The sequence below is a fragment of the Colobus angolensis genome, unplaced genomic scaffold (assembly GCF_000951035.1).
Source record: "Colobus angolensis palliatus isolate OR3802 unplaced genomic scaffold, Cang.pa_1.0 Scaffold385, whole genome shotgun sequence".
Classification (NCBI taxonomy): domain Eukaryota; kingdom Metazoa; phylum Chordata; class Mammalia; order Primates; family Cercopithecidae; genus Colobus; species Colobus angolensis.
The window spans coordinates 983,385-1,004,976 of record NW_012117210.1 but is presented as its reverse complement, the minus strand read 5'-3'; the positions used below and the strand labels follow the sequence as shown (position 1 = coordinate 1,004,976).

At 45.7% G+C, this 21,592-nt stretch overlaps 1 protein-coding gene across 2 annotated transcripts in view; it reads left to right on the top strand.

The window, feature by feature from the left end:
- The window catches only part of DRP2 (dystrophin related protein 2), a 44,526-nt gene that overhangs the window by 12,353 nt on the left and 10,581 nt on the right, over nucleotides 1-21,592 (top strand). For both annotated transcript variants that reach the window (XM_011954549.1, XM_011954550.1), the window contains 14 exons: nucleotides 3,773-3,936; nucleotides 5,535-5,691; nucleotides 6,892-7,012; nucleotides 9,542-9,810; nucleotides 10,199-10,345; nucleotides 10,776-10,854; nucleotides 12,900-12,960; nucleotides 13,269-13,330; nucleotides 14,984-15,058; nucleotides 15,982-16,183; nucleotides 16,399-16,484; nucleotides 18,325-18,482; nucleotides 18,819-18,985; nucleotides 20,509-20,620. In XM_011954549.1, coding sequence (XP_011809939.1) covers nucleotides 3,773-3,936; nucleotides 5,535-5,691; nucleotides 6,892-7,012; nucleotides 9,542-9,810; nucleotides 10,199-10,345; nucleotides 10,776-10,854; nucleotides 12,900-12,960; nucleotides 13,269-13,330; nucleotides 14,984-15,058; nucleotides 15,982-16,183; nucleotides 16,399-16,484; nucleotides 18,325-18,482; nucleotides 18,819-18,985; nucleotides 20,509-20,620 — 1,860 coding nt within the window. The remainder of the gene's footprint in view (nucleotides 1-3,772; nucleotides 3,937-5,534; nucleotides 5,692-6,891; nucleotides 7,013-9,541; nucleotides 9,811-10,198; nucleotides 10,346-10,775; nucleotides 10,855-12,899; nucleotides 12,961-13,268; nucleotides 13,331-14,983; nucleotides 15,059-15,981; nucleotides 16,184-16,398; nucleotides 16,485-18,324; nucleotides 18,483-18,818; nucleotides 18,986-20,508; nucleotides 20,621-21,592) is intronic.

The following is a 21,592-nucleotide window of genomic DNA, read 5'->3' as shown; positions in this document are numbered from 1 at the left end:
AGGTGTCTCTCTCCTGCCATCAGCTTTTCCTCTCAAGTTCCTAGCCTTTTTCATAGCTCCTGGCTCAGCCCCACTTAGAATTCCCTGAGCTCCATATCTGCCTGTTCTCTCTCTCTGCTCCCGTAGTAGTGTGATGGTGGTGGTGTATGTGCCCGCCTGTGTATGTTGGTAAGCAGGTAGAGGATGTGTGTGAGACAGTAGGGAGGGCAGCCCCCTTTCCCAACAATGAGTGAGGTCTAGGGAAAGTTGACTGGAGAAGGGAGATGCCTAAGCATACTTTGGGTTGCCCTACAATGCTTTGGGTCCAGAGGCTATGGGGGTGTGAGAAAGTGCTATGTCCCCTGGAGCCTCACAGATGGGCTGCAGTGCTGAGTCACTGCTGGGGGACAGGCAGCAGTTGAATATACAGGAAGGAAGAAGGGAAGAAAAAGGAAGTGGGGATGGAGAATGTGGATGCTGGGGAGCCCATTTTGGAGGCAGTAATGAAGGAAAGTCAAGGTCCAGAGAGGCATTAGAGTCAGGTCCCCCTGAGCTATTTTCCCACATCCAGCCAGAAAGAAATTACTGCCTCGAACATATTCTCAAAGCAAGGGTCAACGTAGACTCCCCCATTAACCTACCCCTTCCCTAGAGTGGGACTTTCACAGGGTTGAGGGATTGAGAAAACTGAGCCCTTCCAAAAGGCTTACCCTGTTCATTGTCTATCCCCACCAAGCACCACCATGTAGGCAGGGAAACCTGAGGGCTTCATTTTGTGATTGCCGATGGCATGGCTCAACTTCTCTCTTGTGCCACAATCCAGTTTCTCTTCCTTTCCTGCAGCCTTTTTCTCAAAGATTCAAGGGATGGATAGAGAACCTCAAGGGGAGTGGGGTGCAAGAAGCAAATATCCTGGCTGCAAAAGCCAGAAGTGGAAGGCAATTGACAGGGAAGGGGAAATAAAACATTACTATTCATCATTTGCCTATTGTGTGCCTGGCTCTGCTAGGTGTGACTTGAGAGTATATGGGGAAGTAGGAGAGGGAGAGCAGGATGATGGAGAATAGTATGGCAGCTGGGTGGGGGTTTAGGAAACCAAGAAGTCTGCAGGGAATGCAAAGCTGACATGGGTGGAGCCCAGCTCATCGTGGGTGCTCCCCTCAGAGTCAGGACAGCTTGGTTGTGGCTGGGTCACAAGGGGCTGTTGCTAACTCTGGGGCATTCGCAGTGCAGAGGACCCAGCACGAGTGAAGCTACGGCCCAGAGCTAGAGCGACTCCCTGCTCTTGGCCTGCCATCCCCTGCCATCCCCCGGCCACCCTGATTGGCTCCACCCCAGAACCCCAGAAAGAGTCAGGCAGCTGTTCCAACTATTCCTGTAGGTGGGCCTCAGCACGGAAACAATGTGGAACTGTTGGAAAGTCCAGAAGACTCTGTGGGAGATAAATGAGGATGGGAACAGAACACTTATTGGTGAAAACGATGTGTTTTCCCTCAGTGCTGATAGATGGGGGCCCAGCTTGGGAATGTTAACCTTTCCCCAGACAAGTCTGTTGGAAAAGGAGAAGAGTGGCCACTTCAGGAGGGGCCCTACCCCTCAGGCCAGTGGCTTATGGGAAAGGGCCTTCCCCTGCCCCCACCCAGGGTAGCACAGGCAGGGCACAGGAGCCTCCCTGGCAATGGCTGCCTACATGGAACTGCTGGGTCCCAAAGACCCGTTTCCCTCCTCTGTGAAGGTTCAATGGGATGCCCACAAACTGTCCATTTCCCTTTGGCCTCAGGGCGCAACGAGAGGTCTGAGGGCTATGGCTCTCCCTCCACTCCTCTCTACCTCTCAAAGGCAGGGCAGAGCACCCCTCCATTTTCACAGTGGACTCTGACAAATCTCCTGGCCTCTGCACTCACCCAAGGATAATCACATTCAGAGGGATTCTGCTGCCCCTGCTTCCTGATGCTGCCATCTCATGGCTTTGTCCCTCACGTGCCACAAACCTTCCTCACTGTCTCTGAGGAGGCTTACTTAGTCGAAGACAAGGCTTATTTTCCAAGCCCATCCTCTTATCATGTCTTGGGGAAATTGCTTACCAGAAGCTTGTCACCAAGGTGGTCTGATCTTATCCTCCACCTCAGGGGAGGGGTGGGCCTAGAGGCAGAGTGAGCCCTTTGTGTCTTCCATGGAAAGGGAAAATAAATCAACAGAAGCTACCCTCTGCATGCCCCTCCTCAGCACCATGGAATGCCCAGTCCCACTCCTGCCATCCTTGCCAGCCTGAGAGGGCCATCCTGGCCCCGGTGTGGCAGGCCCAGTTGGGAGTGAACTGGAATTCTCCAGAGACAAAGCTCTGATTCACCAGCCAGGCCCTGACATAGCCGCCCCCTCCAGATTCCTGGGGGGTCAGTAAACAAACAGGGTGACAACCCCCGCCTCCTGGCCTGGCTCAGCCCCGCCTGCCTCCCTGAGAGGGCTTGCTTAGAGCCTGTCAGGATTCTGCCTGTCTGTGGCTCATCAGGCACTAGGTCTGGATTCCTGGTGAGGGATGATCATGGAGCTGCTGGATCCTGCTACGGACTCCCCAGGCAGCACAGGTAGGGTGAGCTCCTGGGGCTACAGGCTGGCTGAGTGCTGAGCTTTTCCCATAGCTTGACTGCTTCTTCACTTCCCTTTGTTGGTGTGGCTGTGAGCTATGATTTTAATGGGATAATTGGTTTCCTAAATTGCCTGGAGAGTCTTGTGTGGGGAAGAAATATGGTTTGGGGGCAAGGGGAGACTACAAGAGTCTCAACCACTGACTAGCAGGGCTATTTTCTTTCCAAATGAATGCAAGTGTGTAGACAGGCAGGTAGGCAGGTGTGAGTCTCCCTAGTCTGTGGTAGAACAGCCCAGGCTGATTTCCTCCTCCAATTCCCCTTCCCTCCGCCTGCTCCAGCCTCCTGGCTGGGCAGTTCTGGCACTGTGCTATAGGTAGCTACCTTCCTTAGGGCTATCTGGGATAACCACCCTTCCCCCAAACCCCACAAAACCCCACAATTCCCCCCATAGGGCCTTACCAGTGCCTAGGAGAGCAAGCGATAGAGTATGTGCCTGAGAGACTAGACTTTGGCAGGCTCCATGGCTTGTCCTCTTGGCCACCAACTCTGGTCAGAGTCCTCCGCTCATCTTTATGAGCAGTTCTCTTGAAGACTGTGTCGAGGCTTCCTGACTGTGGTGGGAAGTACAGGTGGGGAAGGGTGGTAGACACATCAAAGCCAAGGTTCATATGGGAAGTAAGACATAGATCACTGATCATTCTCTCTTGCCAGTCTACTCCCTCTATAAATCTTTATGGAGAAACTTCTCAGCTTGCTTTTCTAGAAGATTGGGTAAACTGTAGGACCCTGAAGTATGAGCCAACAACTTACCTGGAATGGTATGGTTGTCCAGAATTTGGGCAGTTCTGTGCAGCTTCTTACCTAATGTAGGTACTTCCAAGACCCCATCTGGGCAGTGGTCCTGAGGGGTGGGGGCCCAGCTTGGAAATGTTAACCTTTCCCTAGGGCCAAAATTTTTAATAATGAGTAACAATAATAGTAGGCAGCAGTTCTATGTAACTGACCTGTACCAAGAGAAGACCTGGCAATGAACAGGACCACAGGGTCTTTCTTCATCTCAACCCCTGAACACACAGAGAATAACGTTTCTGAACCCTGGCAGCAGCCCTTCTCTCCCCTTGTTCACACTTCTCTCACCTTTGGCTTGGTGCAGACCAGGGTGTGGCACAGTTCAAGGATCACAGGATGTTTGTGTTTCTGTCCAGGTTAGAGCTGCTGTCACCAGCCCTGCACCTCCTCAAGATGGTGCTGGGGTTCCCTGCCTAAGCCTAAAGCTGTTGAACGGGTCTGTTGGTGCCTCTGGACCCCTGGAACCACCAGCCATGAATCTGTGTTGGAATGAAATCAAAAAGAAGTCTCATAACCTCCGGTAAGAAACAGGTCCCTTAGGGAATTGGCTTAGATGGTGTTGGGCTCCTTTTGCTGCTGCACCCTGTCCTTCTCCTCGCAGCCTCTGCATCCCCCTTTCTTCAGCCCACCCGCTTCTCCTTTTCCTATGCTGGCACTGGGGAAAGAGCCTTGCTTTAGAAGTCGGGAGACTTGGATCTGAGCCTCAGTTTTAAGTAGTTGTGTCACCCTGAGTAACTTGTTTGAGTTCTCGAAATGTTAGCTTGCATTTGTTTTTGTTCTTTATAAGGACAAAAAATGAGTGGAGGAATAATACCTGTTCTAACTACCTCGCAGTGTGGTCATGGGAATTCAAATCAGATGTGGAAATGCTTTCTAAACTTAAAAGTGCCTATGTATGAATGAAGGGGATGATTGCTCCCATCTCCTCTTCCTCTCATAGCTGTCCTACATCTTAGTAGGTCCCATCTGTTCTCTTCCCCATCCTTTTATGTTCTATCTGTAAGTTTTCAGCCCACCTATTTCTCCCCAAACTAAGGGTAGCTCTGTAAGAGCCTAAAGGCAGTTTTTTTCTCAGTTGATCGGCTTTCTCTAGCTGTCTGTGCATGCCTGCCACTTTTTTTCTCCACCCTCTATCATCAAAGTCCAAGCTTCTGGCTTCTGGCGGGCTTTATTGGGGTGAGGCATTGTGGATAAGTTGATTGAATGCAGGCTTTGGAGTCAGGTAAACCTGAGTTCAAATCATAGTTCTATCAATGACTTAACTGTGTGACCTTTAGGAACCTACTTACCCTTTCCGAGCAATAGGAATGCCTACCTGATAAGGTTGTTGTAAGAATTAGTTGAAGCAATAATTTAGGTAAAGATCTTGGTCTAGGTGATGGTGGGGAGGGGGGCAATGAATAAAGATAGTTATTATTATCAGCCAAGGGGAATGGCTTGATGACTACACATATCCTTGGCCAGCCTCCAGCCTCCTACCACAGTTCATTTGGAGGGCAGCAGGGTGGGAGGGCAGACAGAGATAATTATACAGTACAGATTTTTCTGTTTCCATATCTCAGACCTCTAGCCAATGTTCCTTTGGGTCCCAAGGGCTGTTATATTCATATGCATCCTTGCACATGCGCATGCCTACACTCAACCCCCCAACTTGCCCTTTCCACTTACTGAATCCTCTCCTGCGCAGAGGGCAGTTCGGAACAGCCTCTATGGTTGAGCAGTTTGGCGTGACTTGAATTCTACCAGGCCAAAAGGGGAACCAGACAGCTGTCACCTCTAATGCCCTTGCTCAGTTTCCTACCCTTCCCAGCCTATTGTTTGGCATGCAACTGAAGTAACTGAGATCCACAAAGTGACATTTTAAGCCATTCAAGTTTGGGATGCCTCCACACCCATGGTTCTACCTACTGGTTTTAGTACTGTGCTCCATGTGGAGGTGCCTTGGGACCCTCTTTGGGTGGGTAAGAGGGAGGACTCCAGGCCTCCTCCCACTTGAACCAGAAAAGCTCCTCCTGAATTTGTTCTCTATATTAAAGTTCCATATAACTTAGTTTGGAAAAAAAGTTTTGCCACTTAAAAAGAAGACTGAACATCACTGATTTTACCCATTGTGTGCAGCGCTCGCCTAGAGGCCTTCTCAGACCACAGTGGAAAGCTTCAGCTCCCTCTTCAAGAGATTATTGACTGGCTCAGCCAAAAGGATGAGGAGTTGTCAGCTCAGCTGCCCCTACAAGGGGATGTGGCCCTGGTGCAACAAGAGAAGGAGACACATGCGGTAGGTTAGAATCAGAGAAGCCGTGGTGTGTAACCTCTCAGCTGGGGAGGAATCCCTTCTGCAGTACCCTGACAGACACCCAGCTCTGCTTAGAACCTAAATGAATAGGAGGCTGTATGCAATCCTGCTAGTCTGTGGCTAGCATGCCACAGCCTAAGTCAAATATTTTCTTTCTACTCCTCCCATCAAATTCTGGCCTCCCTTAAAATACTGCCATGATTTTTAATGGAAATATGTGGAAATGAACATGATATAATGCTAAGTGAAAAAACACAGGATACAAAACTAAGTGCAAGTGGATCTCAATTGTATAAAAATGTATATAGATGAGTGTGATGTTTACATACATATAATAGCATAGGAAGGAACTATATCAAAATGTTAACAATGGTTAACTCTATGTAATAAAATTGGAGTTCTTAATTTTCTTCATATCTTTCTGAAATTTCTAGTATTTCTGTGATATATATTACTGCTGTAGTTAAAATACTTCTTAAAATGACTACAGAATGAAATATAATACAGCAATAAAATAAAATAAACTATAACTGTGTGCCACAGCATGGGTGAATCTTACAGGCAGTATGTTGAGTGAAAAAAAAAGCTGGATACAAAAAGAGTACATACTGTGTGATTCCACTTATACAAAGTTTAAAAATAGGCAAAACTAATCAGTGGTTTTACAAGGATTGTGGTCACCTTTGTGGGAGGGGAGGGAGGGGTGGGGCGTGAAGATGAGATAGTGACTAGGAGGGCCCACCGGGGATGCTGATAGAATTCTGTTTCTTGATCTCAGTACTGGTTACATCAAAATGTACACTTTTAGTTTGTGTACCCTGTATATATTTCAACCAAAAATTTAATTATAATTTTAATATAAATCCTGCCTATCTTGGTTTTGATTTCCTTAAGACCCTTACAGGAAGCTTTCTGAGTCTTCTAAAGAACCAAGATCCCCACATTTTTCTCTATCCTGTGGCATAGACAGACAAATTTCATACTAAACAGACCTTCCAGTGTCAGAGTTATTTTTCTGCCTATCAGGAGGATTGCACGTCTTTTTGTCTAGGTAGTTCAAAGATACCTGATAATGCCAAAGAATCATGTTGCACTGAGAAGAAAGGCTGTCAGTTGCAGGATGGAATGTAAAGTGATTGAAAAACTTTCCTTTCCTGTTGACCATATTGCTAAACTTTATAGGCCTTTATGGAAGAAGTCAAGTCTCGGGGCCCCTACATCTATTCTGTGCTGGAGTCAGCTCAGGCCTTCCTGTCCCAGCACCCATTTGAGGAATTAGAGGAGCCTCATTCTGAGAGCAAAGGTAGGTGGTCTTCTGTTTTTCCCACTTCTTCTTGAGCCGTGTACTGCTGAACAAACACCCTCCTGCCTTCCCCAAACTCATTTTCTTATCTGTTATCTGGGAGGATAGTTTCCCCCAGGAGTCTATCCAAAGTTGGGAGAAAGCAAGATTCCTACTGCAGGAAAAAAAAGCAAAGAGAATATAGCCTGGAGCAGGGGTCAACAGTTGTGTGACCCAAAGCTGTATGTGGCTCTTTGGAGCAGCATGTGTGGCCATTTAATGAGATGTGGAAAAGAAAAACAAAAAAACCACTCAAATGAATTGAACTGACTCAATGAATAAAAGTACCAGTATGTCCTTTAAAAACACAGTACTGGCTGGGCACAGTGGCTCATGTCTGTAATTCCAGCACTTTGGGAGGCTGAGTCAAGAGGATCACTTGAGCCCAGAAATTCAAGACTGGCCTGGGCAACATAGTGAGACCCCCATCTCTACAAATGTTTTTTTTTTTTTTGAGATGGAATCTCACTCTGTGGCCCAGGCTGGAGTGCAGTGGTGTGATCTTGGCTCACTGCAAACTCCGCCTCCTGGGTTCACGCCATTCTTCTGCCTCAGCCTCCCGAGTAGCTGGGACTACAGGTGCCTGCCACCACGCCCGGCTAATTTTTTTTGTATTTTGAGTAGAGACGGGGTTTCACTGTGTTAGCCAGGATGGTCTTGATCTCCAGACCTTGTGATCCACCTGCCTCGGCCTCCCAAAGTGCTGGGATTACAGGCATGAGCCACCACGCCCGGCCCCCAATTTTTTTTTCAATTACCTAGGTTTTGTGGTGTGTGCCTGTAGTCCCAACTACTTTGGGAGGATCACTTAAGCCCAGAAGTTCAAGGCTGCAATGAACTATGATTGCTCAATTACATTCCAGCCTGGGCAACAGAGCAAGACCCTGACTCCAAAAATAAATAATATAAAATAAAATAATAAAGTAAAATAATCATAATTTTAAAATACTGCTTTATTCCAACAACAAGGGACATGCAAACCAGCAAATAATAAACCTTTATAAAATCTAAAAAGTTAGGTGATGATTGCCTTTGAAAGGCAAATTGACTATGACTCTTTGGGATTTTTTTGTGTTTAGTCTTTGTTTTTGAGACAGCCTCTCGCTCTATAATCCAGGCTGGAGTGCAGTGGCGTGATCACAGCTTATTGCAGCCTTGATCTCCCAGGCCCAAGCGATCCTCCTGCCTCAGCCTCAGCATCCTGAGTAGCTGGGACTACAGGCGCATGCTACCACACCCAGCTAATTTTTGCATTTTTTATAGAGACCAGGTCTCGCCATGTTGGCCAGGCTGGTCTTGAACTCTTGGGCTCAAGTGATCGACCTGCCTTGGCCTCCTAAATTGTTGGGATTACAGGTGTAAGCCACTGTGCCCAGCCGACTGTGACTCTTTGATACTGACTCCGATGATTTCTAGCCCCTTCCCTTGATAGAGAGGGCCATTCTGGTCTAGATTCAAATAAGGCAGCGGGATGGGACTCATGATGACTAGATGTGAGTGGTGGTCTAGCAAGCCCTCTTCTCCGAAAAGAATCCTCAACCCTCTGAGATGGATTGTGAATAGCCTGAAAGAACCCTTCGTGAATTGAGCCCTTTGCCAATGCCATATGCCCTCTTAGTTTACTTCTGGCCCCTCAATGGGAGGGCCAGTACTTAATTTGATGCCCAATGGGCCTCAGATAGGACAAGCTCTAGAAAGAGCAACACAATTCTAGTTAGCCTGGGGCTATGGGGCTCTGGATCTTCTGAGGAGATATCTGAGGGAGGAAGAAGAAATCTATAGATTAGGAGCCCAGGTGGAAAAACTGGACACATTATACCAACTTCTCCTGGGCTGAGCCTTCATAAAATGCCTCCCCTTGGCAGGAAGTGGGCAACAGAAACTAATGCAAAATCACATTCCAGGGTCATATGAGTAGGGCTCTAGATGGTTTGCCTCACTATGCTTATAATGTCTTACTTTTTCATTTCCTACTGTTTTAAAATATGAGGAAGTCCTCATGACATAGTAAGTGGAAAAAATCAGTATGGTCTCTTGACCGTGGTGGTGGATATGTAAACCAATGCATGTGATAAAATCACATAGAACTAAACACACGTGTACACACATGCACACACGAATACAAGTAAAACTGGGGAACCTTGGACAAAATTGGCAGATTATGTCAATATCAATATCCTGATTGTGATATTGTACTGTAGCTTTGCAAGATGTTATCATTTGGGGAAACTGTGTAAAGGGTACATGAAATCTCTGTGTTATAACTGCCTATGACTCCACAATGATTTAAATATAAACAGATTAAAAAAAAAACGTGAATGTATTAAAGGCCTCGACCATGGAAAAATACGTATTTGTGTGTATATGAATATATACACAAACATGCCCACAAGTACACACACATACATTTTATAAAGGGCTGTTTCTGTCTCTTTCTCTGGGCTGACCCTGCCTGGTTGGCCTAACCTGGCTTCCTGCCTCCTCTTGCAGATACCTCCCCGAAACAGCGAATCCAGAATCTCAGCCGCTTTGTATGGAAGCAGGCGACAGTGGCCAGTGAACTGTGGGAGAAGCTGACAGCCCGCTGTGTGGACCAGCACCGTCATATTGAGCGGACTCTGGAGCAGCTCTTGGAGATTCAAGGGGCAATGGAGGAACTAAGCACTACTCTGAGCCAAGCCGAAGGAGTCCGAGCCACTTGGGAGCCCATCGGGGATCTCTTCATTGATTCACTCCCAGAGCACATCCAGGCTATTAAGGTATGCAAGCCCCCTCCCCTGCCTACAGTCTACCCTGAGACCTGACGCTCTCCCCAGACCCTGACAATGTTTCTGCTGCTGAGACTCCATTGTTGGCCTAGACTACAACTGAGCTGCCATCAGTTTATGTGCTAGATTTGGGGCTGGTTTGGCTGTAGTCTCTTCTGTTTTTCTACTTTCTTCTCTTTTCCTGGTGTTTTCTGAGGATGAGAGGAAGAGGATAAGGACAGTGGCCACCCACACCTTAGTTTGGTTGCCCTAATAGGCAAGCACTAGGCTGTGTTATTGAAACAAAACCTCTGGGTGAAGAGGGAAGAGTAGAGGTGAATGACTATTGGTTCTTCTTTCCCACTCTGTCTGCTGTGGCACTTGGGTCCTGGTTCTCCAGTTGTTCAAAGAAGAATTCTCCCCCATGAAAGATGGAGTAAAGTTGGTGAATGATCTGGCCCACCAGCTTGCCATTTCTGATGTGCACTTGTCAATGGAGAATTCTCATGCCCTGGAACAGATCAATGTCCGATGGAAACAACTACAGGTAGAAGAGCAGCCTGGAGTGAACCATGGGGAGGTGCCTCCATATAACTAGGCTTGGGGGAAACTTCTTCAGGGTTATGGAAATGGGATGTGCATGGGAAAAGAGGAGTGGAGAATGTAGGGCTAGGGAATGGGCTTTTCAAACTCTAAGCTGCAGGGAATGATTGAAGTGAATAAGAGGGGTCTTTCTGGATTTGGGCACTCAGGATAGACAAGAGCAGGGGAAGAGTGACTGTGGCCTGGAATTAGGGATGCTCTGCTGTGACCTTTGGGAGTTCTGGGGGATGGCTAGGAGTTGGGTGACGGTGGGAGAGGCTGGAACCAGAAAAGCCAGTCTCTGAGGAAGCTCATAAAGATTCCCAGAGGTACCTGGGGATCCCACTCTAAATAACTGGAATGAATCTACTGATCTCACCCTGTTCTTTCCATAGGCGTCAGTTAGTGAGAGGCTTAAGCAGCTCCAGGATGCCCACCGGGACTTTGGGCCTGGGTCACAGCACTTTCTCTCCTGTACGTGAACCAAACTGGACTCCACTTAGCAGAACCTCAGCCATCTTCCTGGAGAGTCTATTGTTATTCCCTGGGGCCCTGGTGGGAGCCCAGTATACCTTGACACCCGAGAAGCAGTAAGGATAAAACAGTGTGGTATAGTGGTTAAAAGAACAGTCTCTCGGCTGGGCGTGGTGGCTCACGCCTGTAATCCCAGCACTTTGGAAGGCTGACGTGGGCAGATCACCTGAGGTCAGGAGTTCGAGACCAGCCTGGCCGACATGGCAAAACTCCATCTCTACTAAAAATACAAAAATTAGCTGGGTGTGGTGGCGGGTACCTGTAATCCCAGCTACTTGGGAGACCGAGGCAGGAGAATTGCTTGAACCGGGAGGTGGAAGTTGTAGCCTGGGCAACAAGAGTGAATTTCCATCTCAAAAAAAAAAAAAAAAAAAAAAAGAACAGTCTCTCAAATTGGAGAGATCTGGGTCTGAGACACAGCACCTCAACGTAATAGCTGTGCAGGCTCAAAATTAAAAAAAATAGCTTACTGTTTCGGAACCTCAATTTTCCCATATGTAAAAAGAAGGAAAAATATTACCTAGCTCATCAGGTTATGGGAATTAAATGACTTTATTTTTTCAGAGATATTTATTGAGGGCCTTCTGTGGGTCAGATACTGCTCTAGGCACTGGGGCTGCATCAGTAAACAAAACACACAGAAATCCTTAGACAGCTTATATTCTAGCTGGGGAAACCAGACCACAAACAAATAAGTAAAATATATATAAGGTTACTTGGTGACAAGGGCTATGGAAAAAATTAAAGCAGGGAAGGCGTGGATAGGGAGTGCTGGATTTAAGCGGGGAGGTGTTGCAATTTTGAACAGGGTGATTAACAGAGGCCTCACTGAGAAGGTGGCAATTGAGCAGAGGTCTAAAGAAGGTGAAGGGTTGAGCTGTGTGGATGATAACTGAGGGAAGACCATACCAGGCAGAGGGAACAGCATATTCCACACCCTTAAGGTAAGGATGTGTCTGAAAAACAGCAAGGAGAGCAAAGTGCGGGGGAGTAGGGGAGGCCGGAGCATGTAAGGCCTTGTAGGCAATGGGAGGAACTTCAGATTTTATTCTCAATACAATGGAGAACCATTGGCAGGGTTTGAGCCAAGGCATGGCATGATCTGCCTTATGTTTCAACAGAGTCGGGGTGTTGAGAAGAGACTACTGGGGAGCAAGAGTGGGAACAGGGAGACCTATTTGGAGGTACATTGCAATAATCCAGGTGAAGGATTATGGTGGCCCAGACTGGGGGACTGGTAGCAGTGGAGATGGTAAGAATATACAGACAGAAAAATGAGATATGCACACACAAAGCAATGAGCATAATATCTGGCACATAGTAGGAGCTCAGTAAATGTTAACTGTGGTTAAAATTATTGCTATTATAATCATTGGCATACAGCTATACCTGCAGTCAGAGGACTCTTGTACCAAGGAAAACTGCAGTGAGCAAGCTGACCATGTAAACGGGGCCATTCCTGAAAGTTCAAAAGATAGACACAGGCAGAGAGGCATGAGTTTCCAGAGTTCCTCATGAGAGAGAGAGAAATGGGCAGTACCATTACCCACAGTCCCACAGGACTGAGAAGCTTGACCTTCTAGGGGAAGAGCTTTGAGCCCTAAGAGTAAAGTGGAGTCTACTTTATATCCACAAGAGTAATCCAGCTGCCTGCAGCTGATGGGTAGAAATGGCAGTCTGCTTAGGGAGAAGATTGTCAGGGTGGCCAAGGCCAAGTATTCCTGTTCATACCCTTGCCACATCTCTGGTATGTTAGGATATCGGTGACAGCCTCTTCTCCTTGCCTTGCCCTAACATCAGGGAGAGAAGCGTGTTCATTAGAACTCTTTGCCCCACCCTCAGAGGCTGTTAAGAGCTGGCAGTGAAATTCAGACATCCCCTCTTGGGCTTGACCACCTCTTTGGGAGGATAGAGCAAGGGAGTAGCTGGGGGCCTTAAGAGCATTAGTGGCCAGCTTTTTTTCTCTTTCTGTTCTCCTTTACCAGCCTCTGTCCAGGTTCCCTGGGAAAGAGCAATTTCACCCAATAAAGTTCCCTACTACATCAAGTGAGTGACCATCTGAATCAGAAGCGGGTCAGTCACCTGCCCACCCCCTCCCTCTCCTGCCTTTTTGCTACCTGTCCTTGTCACTCTGTCTGTTGGGATTCCTCCATCCAGTTCGGGTTTTCTCCTACTCATCTCAAGATCTCAAGATTCTATTTGGGTAAAGGTGAACCCTTGGGCTTTGGCATCTTGGGTTCACCCTCGAATCCTGCAGCTTCTTGCATCCAACCTGTCACCAAGTGGTGTGCACACCTGTGTGTGGGGTGGGTGGGTGGTGTAGATACTGGTGCTATTGATGCTATTGTTTGTAGCCACCAGGCTCAGACCACATGCTGGGACCATCCCAAGATGACAGAGTTATACCAAACCCTAGGTAAGAATGTGGGCTTCCTGTATACGGTGGGCATATACACAGCTGCCTTTGTCCTGTAATGTCCATCTGCAGATGAATGGATAAAGAAAATGTGGCATATCCATATAGTGGAATATTCAGCCTTGAGAAAGAAGGAAATACTGCCATTTGAAACAATGTGAATGAACCAGGAGGACATTGTGCTAAGTGAAATAATAAGCCAGAAACAAAAGGCAAATACTACATGATCTCATGTATATAAGGAATCTAAAATAGACAAACTCATAGAAGCAGAGAGTAGAATGGTGGCTGCCAGTGGCTGAGGGGAGGGGAAAATGGGGAGATATTGGTCAAGAGTACAAAGAAGTTTCAATTATGCAAGATGGATAAGTCCTAGAGATCTACGGTGCAGCATAGTACCTACAGTGAACAATACTGGATTGTACCGTTAAAAATTTGCTAAGAAGGTAGATCTTATGTTAAGTGTTTTTTTACGGGAAAAAACAATAAAGAGGGTAGTTGGAACTTTTTGGAAGTGATGGATGTACTAATGGCATAGATTGTGGTGACGGATTTATAGATGTATACTTGTCTCCAAACTCATCAACTTGTATACATTGAATCTGTACAGCTTTTTGTATGTCAACTATAACTCAATAGAGTGGTTTTAAAAAGAATAGAAGAGAATCTCAGTCAATAAGCAGGTGGGAGAGGGAATGAGTGCCTCATCGTTTCTCCAACAGCCTGCCTTCCTTTTACCCTCTATACCTTTCCCAACTGGAGGCTCTACATTCCCCTCTGGACCATTTTATCATCGGATTAGTGCATTATTCTTACAGATGTGAAGTCTGATTTGCTTTAAAAGACTGTCCTGGCTGTGATATGTGTGACTCACACATGCCTTATCTTTACCTGCTAAGAGAGACTCATCATTATGTTTGTTGCACATTTTATCCATGCTGATGCATGTGACTACAGTTCATTCTGTTTTACCACTGTAGAATGTTCCATTGTATATAGCACAGTTTCTTTATCCATTCTGCTGTTGACAGACATGTGGGTCATTTCTTGTTTGAGCTAATGAGGACAGTGTTGCTGAGGAGTTTCTTGTATGTGTCTTCCAGTACATGTGTGCAAAGATTTCTGTGGGACATGTTTTTCAGTCTGCAGGTCATAACATCATTTCAGTGTGTTGTGACAAACATTTAAAAAATTGAAATAGACTAGGAAATATTAATATGCAACAGATCCTTAGCAAGAGTCATAGTTGATGTTAATTTTATTGTTTTCACTCTATCCAATCTAGTAAGGAACTGCTTCCTGAAATGTTTGATTTAGTTATTTTTACATATACACATGTATGCTATAAAATTAATTTCATACTGTAAGTCTTGATCAAAAAGCATTTGCAAGTCACTGCTCTGGGATATATAGCTGGCTGAGTGGTGGGATATGTGACTGTTCCATTTTACTAGGTAATACCAAGTTGTTTTCAAAGATGATTGTGTCAATTCACACTTTCACCATCAGTTCTCATTCATCACCATTCTTGTTGACACTTGGCTATTGTCAGACTTCTATTTGTTGCCAGTCTGGTGGGTGTTAAATGGTATCTTGTTGCGCCTTTAACTTGAATTTTTCTGATCTGAGTGGGTCTCTCTCCATTCTTTGCAGCTGATCTGAACAACATTAAGTTCTCAGCTTATCGCACTGCCATGAAGCTCCGCAGAGTCCAGAAAGCCCTACGCTGTATGTCTCCTGTTGTACTTCCCTATGACGTTCACCACCCCTCTCCTGTTCCTCATCTGTCTGCTGTTTCTCATTTTCATCCCACCTCGGCAGAAGTTGTTGATTGGCTTGGTGGAAACTCTCCAAAGCCTGCAATATGCTAGCTGTCAACTTCTGCTTTTCCCAGTTCCCTTCCACTCTCACTAAGCCCCAGATGTGTTTCCAAATTAACCCCACTGTTATCCTCCTCCTTGACCCTTTCCCCATACTCAGTATGTATAATCAAGCAACTGCTCTGTGACAGGAAGTACTGCAACCCATGATTTGCCATCTTGGGGTTATTGGATGTAGTAGCAAACTGTTGAAGCAAATAGCAGTGGTTAGGGAACAGTGTTGCTACAGATGTAATATGCCTTCTGGCCTTTCTCAGAGACACTGTTCATTCAGACTTCCTGGCTCAGGCATGTCTGGCTAGGCTAAGCCAGCATTTGGGGGTAATTAAGGTGTCCTCTTGAGGTATGTCACATTTCCCCAACCATACCTGAGCCTTCATTGCTGGTGTCTAGGTTCTCAGAACAAATTTTATAGACAAACCTATTCGCAGTTGAAACTCATGTAAAGACAGGGAAACTCAAAATGGGATTTGATCCCTTGGGAGTTAGTACAACGTAGGAGATGAGCTTACTTTTGTCCCATCATCTTTTTGAAACTGATGTCAAAGAACATTGGATATAATAACATGTCGGGTTAATTTGAGGAACATTTTGCTGCCTTCTTCCTCCTTGGTTGAGGGTCTTAGTAAAGGACAAGCTCGTATCATATTTGCAAATGGTTGATCTGGAGATTGAGTCAAATTTGGTGATGCTGGTGGCTTTATCTCCTTATTTAATCCCTGGGGTTCTACTTTTGGCTATATTTTTTCCCTTCTCTTCTTTCCTTACCAGTGGACCTGGTAACTTTAACCACAGCCCTGGAAATCTTCAATGAGCATGATCTGCAGGCCAGTGAGCACGTGATGGATGTGGTGGAGGTCATTCACTGCCTGACTGCCTTATATGAACGTTTGGAGGAGGAAAGAGGCATCCTGGTCAACGTGCCACTCTGTGTGGACATGAGCCTCAATTGGCTCCTCAATGTTTTTGATAGGTAAGGGCTTTCAGCTCTGGAAGGCTCCAGGATAAAATTCAATGGGATATCTCAAGTGGGCCTGGTGGAAAGGTGCTGCTGCCATATGGACCCAGCTCAGCTTGGGGCATGATTGGAACAGGGCCCTGCTAGGATCAACTTTGTGAGGGAAATGATTGCCAAGATGTTAACCCTTTACATACATCCATGTTCTCAGTCTCTTCTTTTAAACCTAGTGGTCGCAGTGGAAAGATGCGGGCATTGTCTTTTAAGACTGGCATTGCATGCTTGTGTGGCACGGAAGTGAAGGAAAAACTTCAGTGTGAGTATAACTCCAAAGTGTGGAGTGGTGTTGGGTAGAGGGAGAGATGTTGCGGGGAGGAGGAAGGATGTAAGACAAACAGAAGGTACATCTTGTGACTCAGCAGAGGGCTACTTGGGCTACCTTATGATGCTTCTTGGTTCACACTATTGCAAAGAACACATGACAGCCAAAGGACAAGATGGGCCTAAGACCTATTACTATTCCCAGTGTCACTCCAATGGGCTTCATTCCTTCTGAACTGATGGAAGTACTTAGTCAGGATCTATGTTGGCATTTTGAGGTATCCAGGGCCCTGATGTTCTAGTTGCATTCCCCTGTGGCCTATCAGGCTTAGCCCTCTTCCAGTCTGAAGCTCAAGCCATGTCACTAGAGACTTCTTATATACACAGGCAGGGCACAGTCATCCCCAATAGCTGGGAGGCGGACACTATGTTGTTCTTCTGTAGTTTTTCACATCTTTGGCTTATAGTACCTTTGCTTTCCCCTCTGTCCTCCATCTTGTGTTCAGCATTTTGAACTTTTCAGTAGCAGCATGATTAGTTGTTGAGTCCTAGTGTGTGTTGACCACTCTGCTAAATGGGGTGAGTGCTAAGTTAAATTAGACATTGTCCCTGCTTCCAATGATTTACAGTCCAGAGGAGGAGATGGAAGTACACAGAAAGCATTTTTTAGAAAGTACTGATGAGAATAATCCAAATGGCCAAGAATATATCCTATATCAAATGACAGAAAAGAGACAGATGACAGCAGTCTGGAAAAACTTTACAGGGAAGAGAACGTTTCCAAACATGTCCATGGCTATGATATTTTGTATTTCTCTCAACATTTCCTTGCGATGGGATGAACAGTGATTATTTATCATCAATTTAAAAGTAAGGAAACTGGGCTGGGCGTGCTGGCTCAAACCTGTAATCCCAGCACTTTGGGAGGCCGAGGTGGGAGGATCACTTGAGCCCAGAAGTTCAAGTCCAGCCTAGACAACATAGTGACACTCCATCTCTAGTTTTAAAAAGTGAGGAAACTGCAGCATAGAGAGATTCATGACTTACCCATGATTCTACAACTAGTCAGTAATGGACCCAGAACTTGAACCTAGGCTCTCTGCCTTCTATTTCTGTGTGTTTTCTAAGCCTTAAGCGAGGTATGAAGCAGACAGAGAATAACCTCTGGAGGAGGTTTGCTAAGGCTGGATTGGGATGTGAAAGGAAACAGCCATAGAAGGGCTTAAATAACCCGTATGCAAAGATAAGTATCACAGTAGATTCCACAATGACTTTGAGATAATTTTTAGATGATCAGATGTTTTGAATTAGCTTCTCTTTTTGGATTATGCATGCCAGTGTTTCCTTCCATTTGTGTGGACAATTGAGAGATTACTATAGTGTTAGACCACATAAACAGGAGAGGGTATGGCAGCCTGACTGTGACTCATGTTCAGGTGCCCCTGAATCCGCACCCCCCTATCCTGCTTCTGGAGGACTCTGTTTTCCCAACAGTATCATATCTGTGTCTGGCACTGCTCTTACACACAGTGCACTCGATCTCTCTCTCTCTGTCTCTCTCTTGCTTTCACTTTCTTTCACTCTTTCTCTCTGTCTTCCCCTCACCCTGATATTCTCTCTTTGTGTTGGCCTGATTTTTCTCTCTGAACTCAGAGAATGATCTTTTTAGAACTCGACTTCTAGAAGGTCAGGGATAGACCTCTATGTAGTCCAGTTTCAAAAGTCATTAGTTCAGTTTGTGCTCTTTCCCTGTTTTCCTTTTCTGCCCTTTCTCCTCACCATTCTCCGGCCATTCCTGTGTCGGGGCTGGCCATTCTTGACGGTGGGGCCAGCAGACCTCTTCAGCCAAGTGGCCAACTCAGGCAGCCAGTGTGACCAGCGCCATCTTGGTGTCCTGCTTCATGAGGCCATTCAGGTGCCCCGTCAGCTGGGTGAAGTGGCAGCCTTTGGGGGCAGCAACGTGGAACCCAGTGTCCGTAGTTGCTTCCGTTTTGTGAGTATGGGACTGGGGAGCGGGGGAGGGAAGGGAGGTTGTAGGAAGGGTGGGAAGAAGGGAAGGAGGACTACGAGCTAGGCTTTTGATCTGAAGTATGCAGATGCAAGGGAGTTTATTGGGATGGAACAACAAGGCAGAAGGTTCTGGGGGCTCTAGAATCATAGTCCTGTTGGGGAGGGTGCCAGCTCAACTAGCACAGGGCAGAAGGTGAACATCTCTGGAGAACAGGCCAACCCAGCCCCTGCTGGTTCTCCTGCCCCTCTGAGGGCTGCCATTCTAGGGATAAGACACTTTGGGCCTCAATCATTCCCATTGGTCTTCTTGTTTCCCTAGAGCACTGGGAAGCCAGTCATTGAAGTGTCCCAGTTCCTGGAGTGGGTCAACCTGGAGCCCCAGTCCATGGTGTGGCTGGCTGTTCTGCATCGGGTCACCATTGCTGAGCAAGTGAAGCATCAGACCAAGTGCTCTATCTGTAGGCAGTGCCCCATCAAGGGGTTCAGGTAGGGAAAACAATACCTGCTGAGATTATAATAATAAATATTTCATGTGACATATAACTCAGATATTATAAAATAAAGTGTTACCTAATTATTATATAATTACACTAGTATATTATACATTATTATATACTGTTGTAATCCTTTCTATTGCAGAATGTTTAATTGTTTTAAATGGGAAGTAAGGAAATATTTTGTTTTAGTTGTATTATAAAGTATTACAGACCTACAAAAATGTATAGAAGAACATAGGTATAAGAGCACCTATGTACTAAATAGTATGCCAGCAAATGTTTCACAACTTACTCTCTAAAAAGAAAAAAGGAAACCTGATCTGTAGCATTTGCTAATTTCTGTGGTGTATATACTCCCACTGTGAATGACGTCAGGCTATTTACAGGAGGTCTCTGAGCAGAGTCAGAAAGAGACACTCAGTTGCACACCATTTATATAATATGTCTGCCATGCAGATACAATAGATGTAAGTAATCTCAAGAGCATAGACAGTAGCAAAGTAATTAGGAAGTAATGAGTTTTGAGTATTTATTACCTGTGTTTGTAATATAATTTATTTAATTGTGAGTTTATATAATTTAATAATGGCTAGATTTGACAACTGGCTTAGAAAACCCCTGAAATTTTAACAGCCAGCTGTCGTGAGCTGGTATGAGCTGGCCTCAGCACACCACAGTATATACCCATGACCAACTTAAGGAATAAAACATTATTGCAATACATTTGAGGTCTCCTTGATTATATTCCCCTCCTTCCGCTACAAAGGTAACCACTATCCTGGATTCAACTTTCATCATAAAACACTCAACTTTTTACCTTTGTAAAGCATTAACACACAACTTTCCCTACCGTCACCCTGCTTTTCATAAGATGAACAAATGAGGCACACAGCTAGTTAGTGGTAGATCTAGACTAGATATTGGATCGTATGACTCCTCTAAGTCTAGGCATTTCACTGTACTATGCTACAAGGTTGGGCAGTTCAGCCAGGCTTTGGAAGTAGATCTGAAGGGCTATTCTTTATTCTGCAATAATAGGTATATTATTATGAACAACCTTTGGAAATAACTTTTTAAGTTGGCAACTTAGCCAAGGCTGGTAGAAAGAACTGCCTTCATATTGGAAGTGTAATTTCTCCAGTGTAGGTGGTGGTCCCTGGGAGCCTTGACCTATTTGGGCCATCCTTGTTTAGAAGGCCATTTGATATAATGAGATATTTACCCCCGCTTCCCTCCTGTCTCCCTTAAACAAAGGTGGTGAGACAATGCTATTTCTCACACTTCCTGGGAATCTGGCCTTATGATTTCATAGGGATTTATGGTCTCTAGAATAAAGTTGTTCATCTGTTGAGAAGTCAGCCACTGCTATGTATACACTGTTGGGCATGTTATGGCTCCATGCCTCATTCATCCCCTTCTACTGTGTGTGTATATTTTAATGTTAGGGGAACAGTGGGGAGGTCACTGTGGCACATTGGACTCTCTTTACTACTATATCTCCTCTCCCCCAAGGTACCGGAGTCTGAAGCAATTCAACGTTGACATCTGCCAGACCTGCTTCTTGACAGGCAGGGCCAGCAAAGGCAATAAGCTGCACTACCCCATCATGGAGTATTACACACCGGTATGAAGCCTCCAGGCTGGGTGGGAGGGTTAGGCAGCTCTCAGGTACTAGGCCTTGATCCACTTTGCCCAGCATTGGCTCATAGTTTTCTGCTCTCCTGTGGGGCGTATTCTCCAAGGAGCTCTGGTGATTCACCAGTTTGGGGGATTCAGGCCCCTCTATTCTTCCAGAAGAGCTTCTCCCTCACCAGGCCTGGCCACAGCTGGCCCAGGACACTCTCAGCCATTTTAAGGGCACTCACTGTTTTACTGCAGAGAAAAGTCTCAGGAATAAACAAAACAAAACAAAACAAAACAAAACAAAACAAAACAGACAAAAACAGAGAGAGCAAGGCAGTTCCAGGTGATTTGCCTTCCATTGCTCCCAAAGCCCTGATCATATCCCCAGCTCCGACTACTGCTCTCTCTCCCCAATTCTCTCTCCTGTTTTTCAACCTGATGCCCCACAATCCATCTGTCCAAGCTTTCATCTCTTCAAATCCTGTTGGCACAGAAATGTGTGGCCTGGTGAGAACAGGGACCACACTATGCCCTTTACTTTTCGTTTATTATCATTTTAAAGAAAACATTAGAAAAGTCATACGTGGAAAACTGGCTGGATCTGGTAGACTGATAATCCTCTACCACCTGCTCATCCTCCACATCCTTAGAATTCATAGAAACGTATTTTAAAAATTAACAAACATATGCTCATTATAAAATATTCAAATCATATAAAAGTGTTTAAAGTATAAAACAAAGGCTGGGTGCCGTGGCTCACACCTGTAATCCCAACACTTTGAGAGGCCGAGGTAGGAGGATTTCTTGAGCCCAGGAGTTCCAGACTGGCCTTGGTAACACAGTGAGATCCCTGTCTCTATAAATTTTTTTTTTTTCTTTTAGAGGAACTGAGGCAACTAATTTTTTTTAAGTATAAAATGAAAGTCCTCCTGTCTCCTCACCCTGGCCCCCACCCCTCCAGTTCAACTTCCCA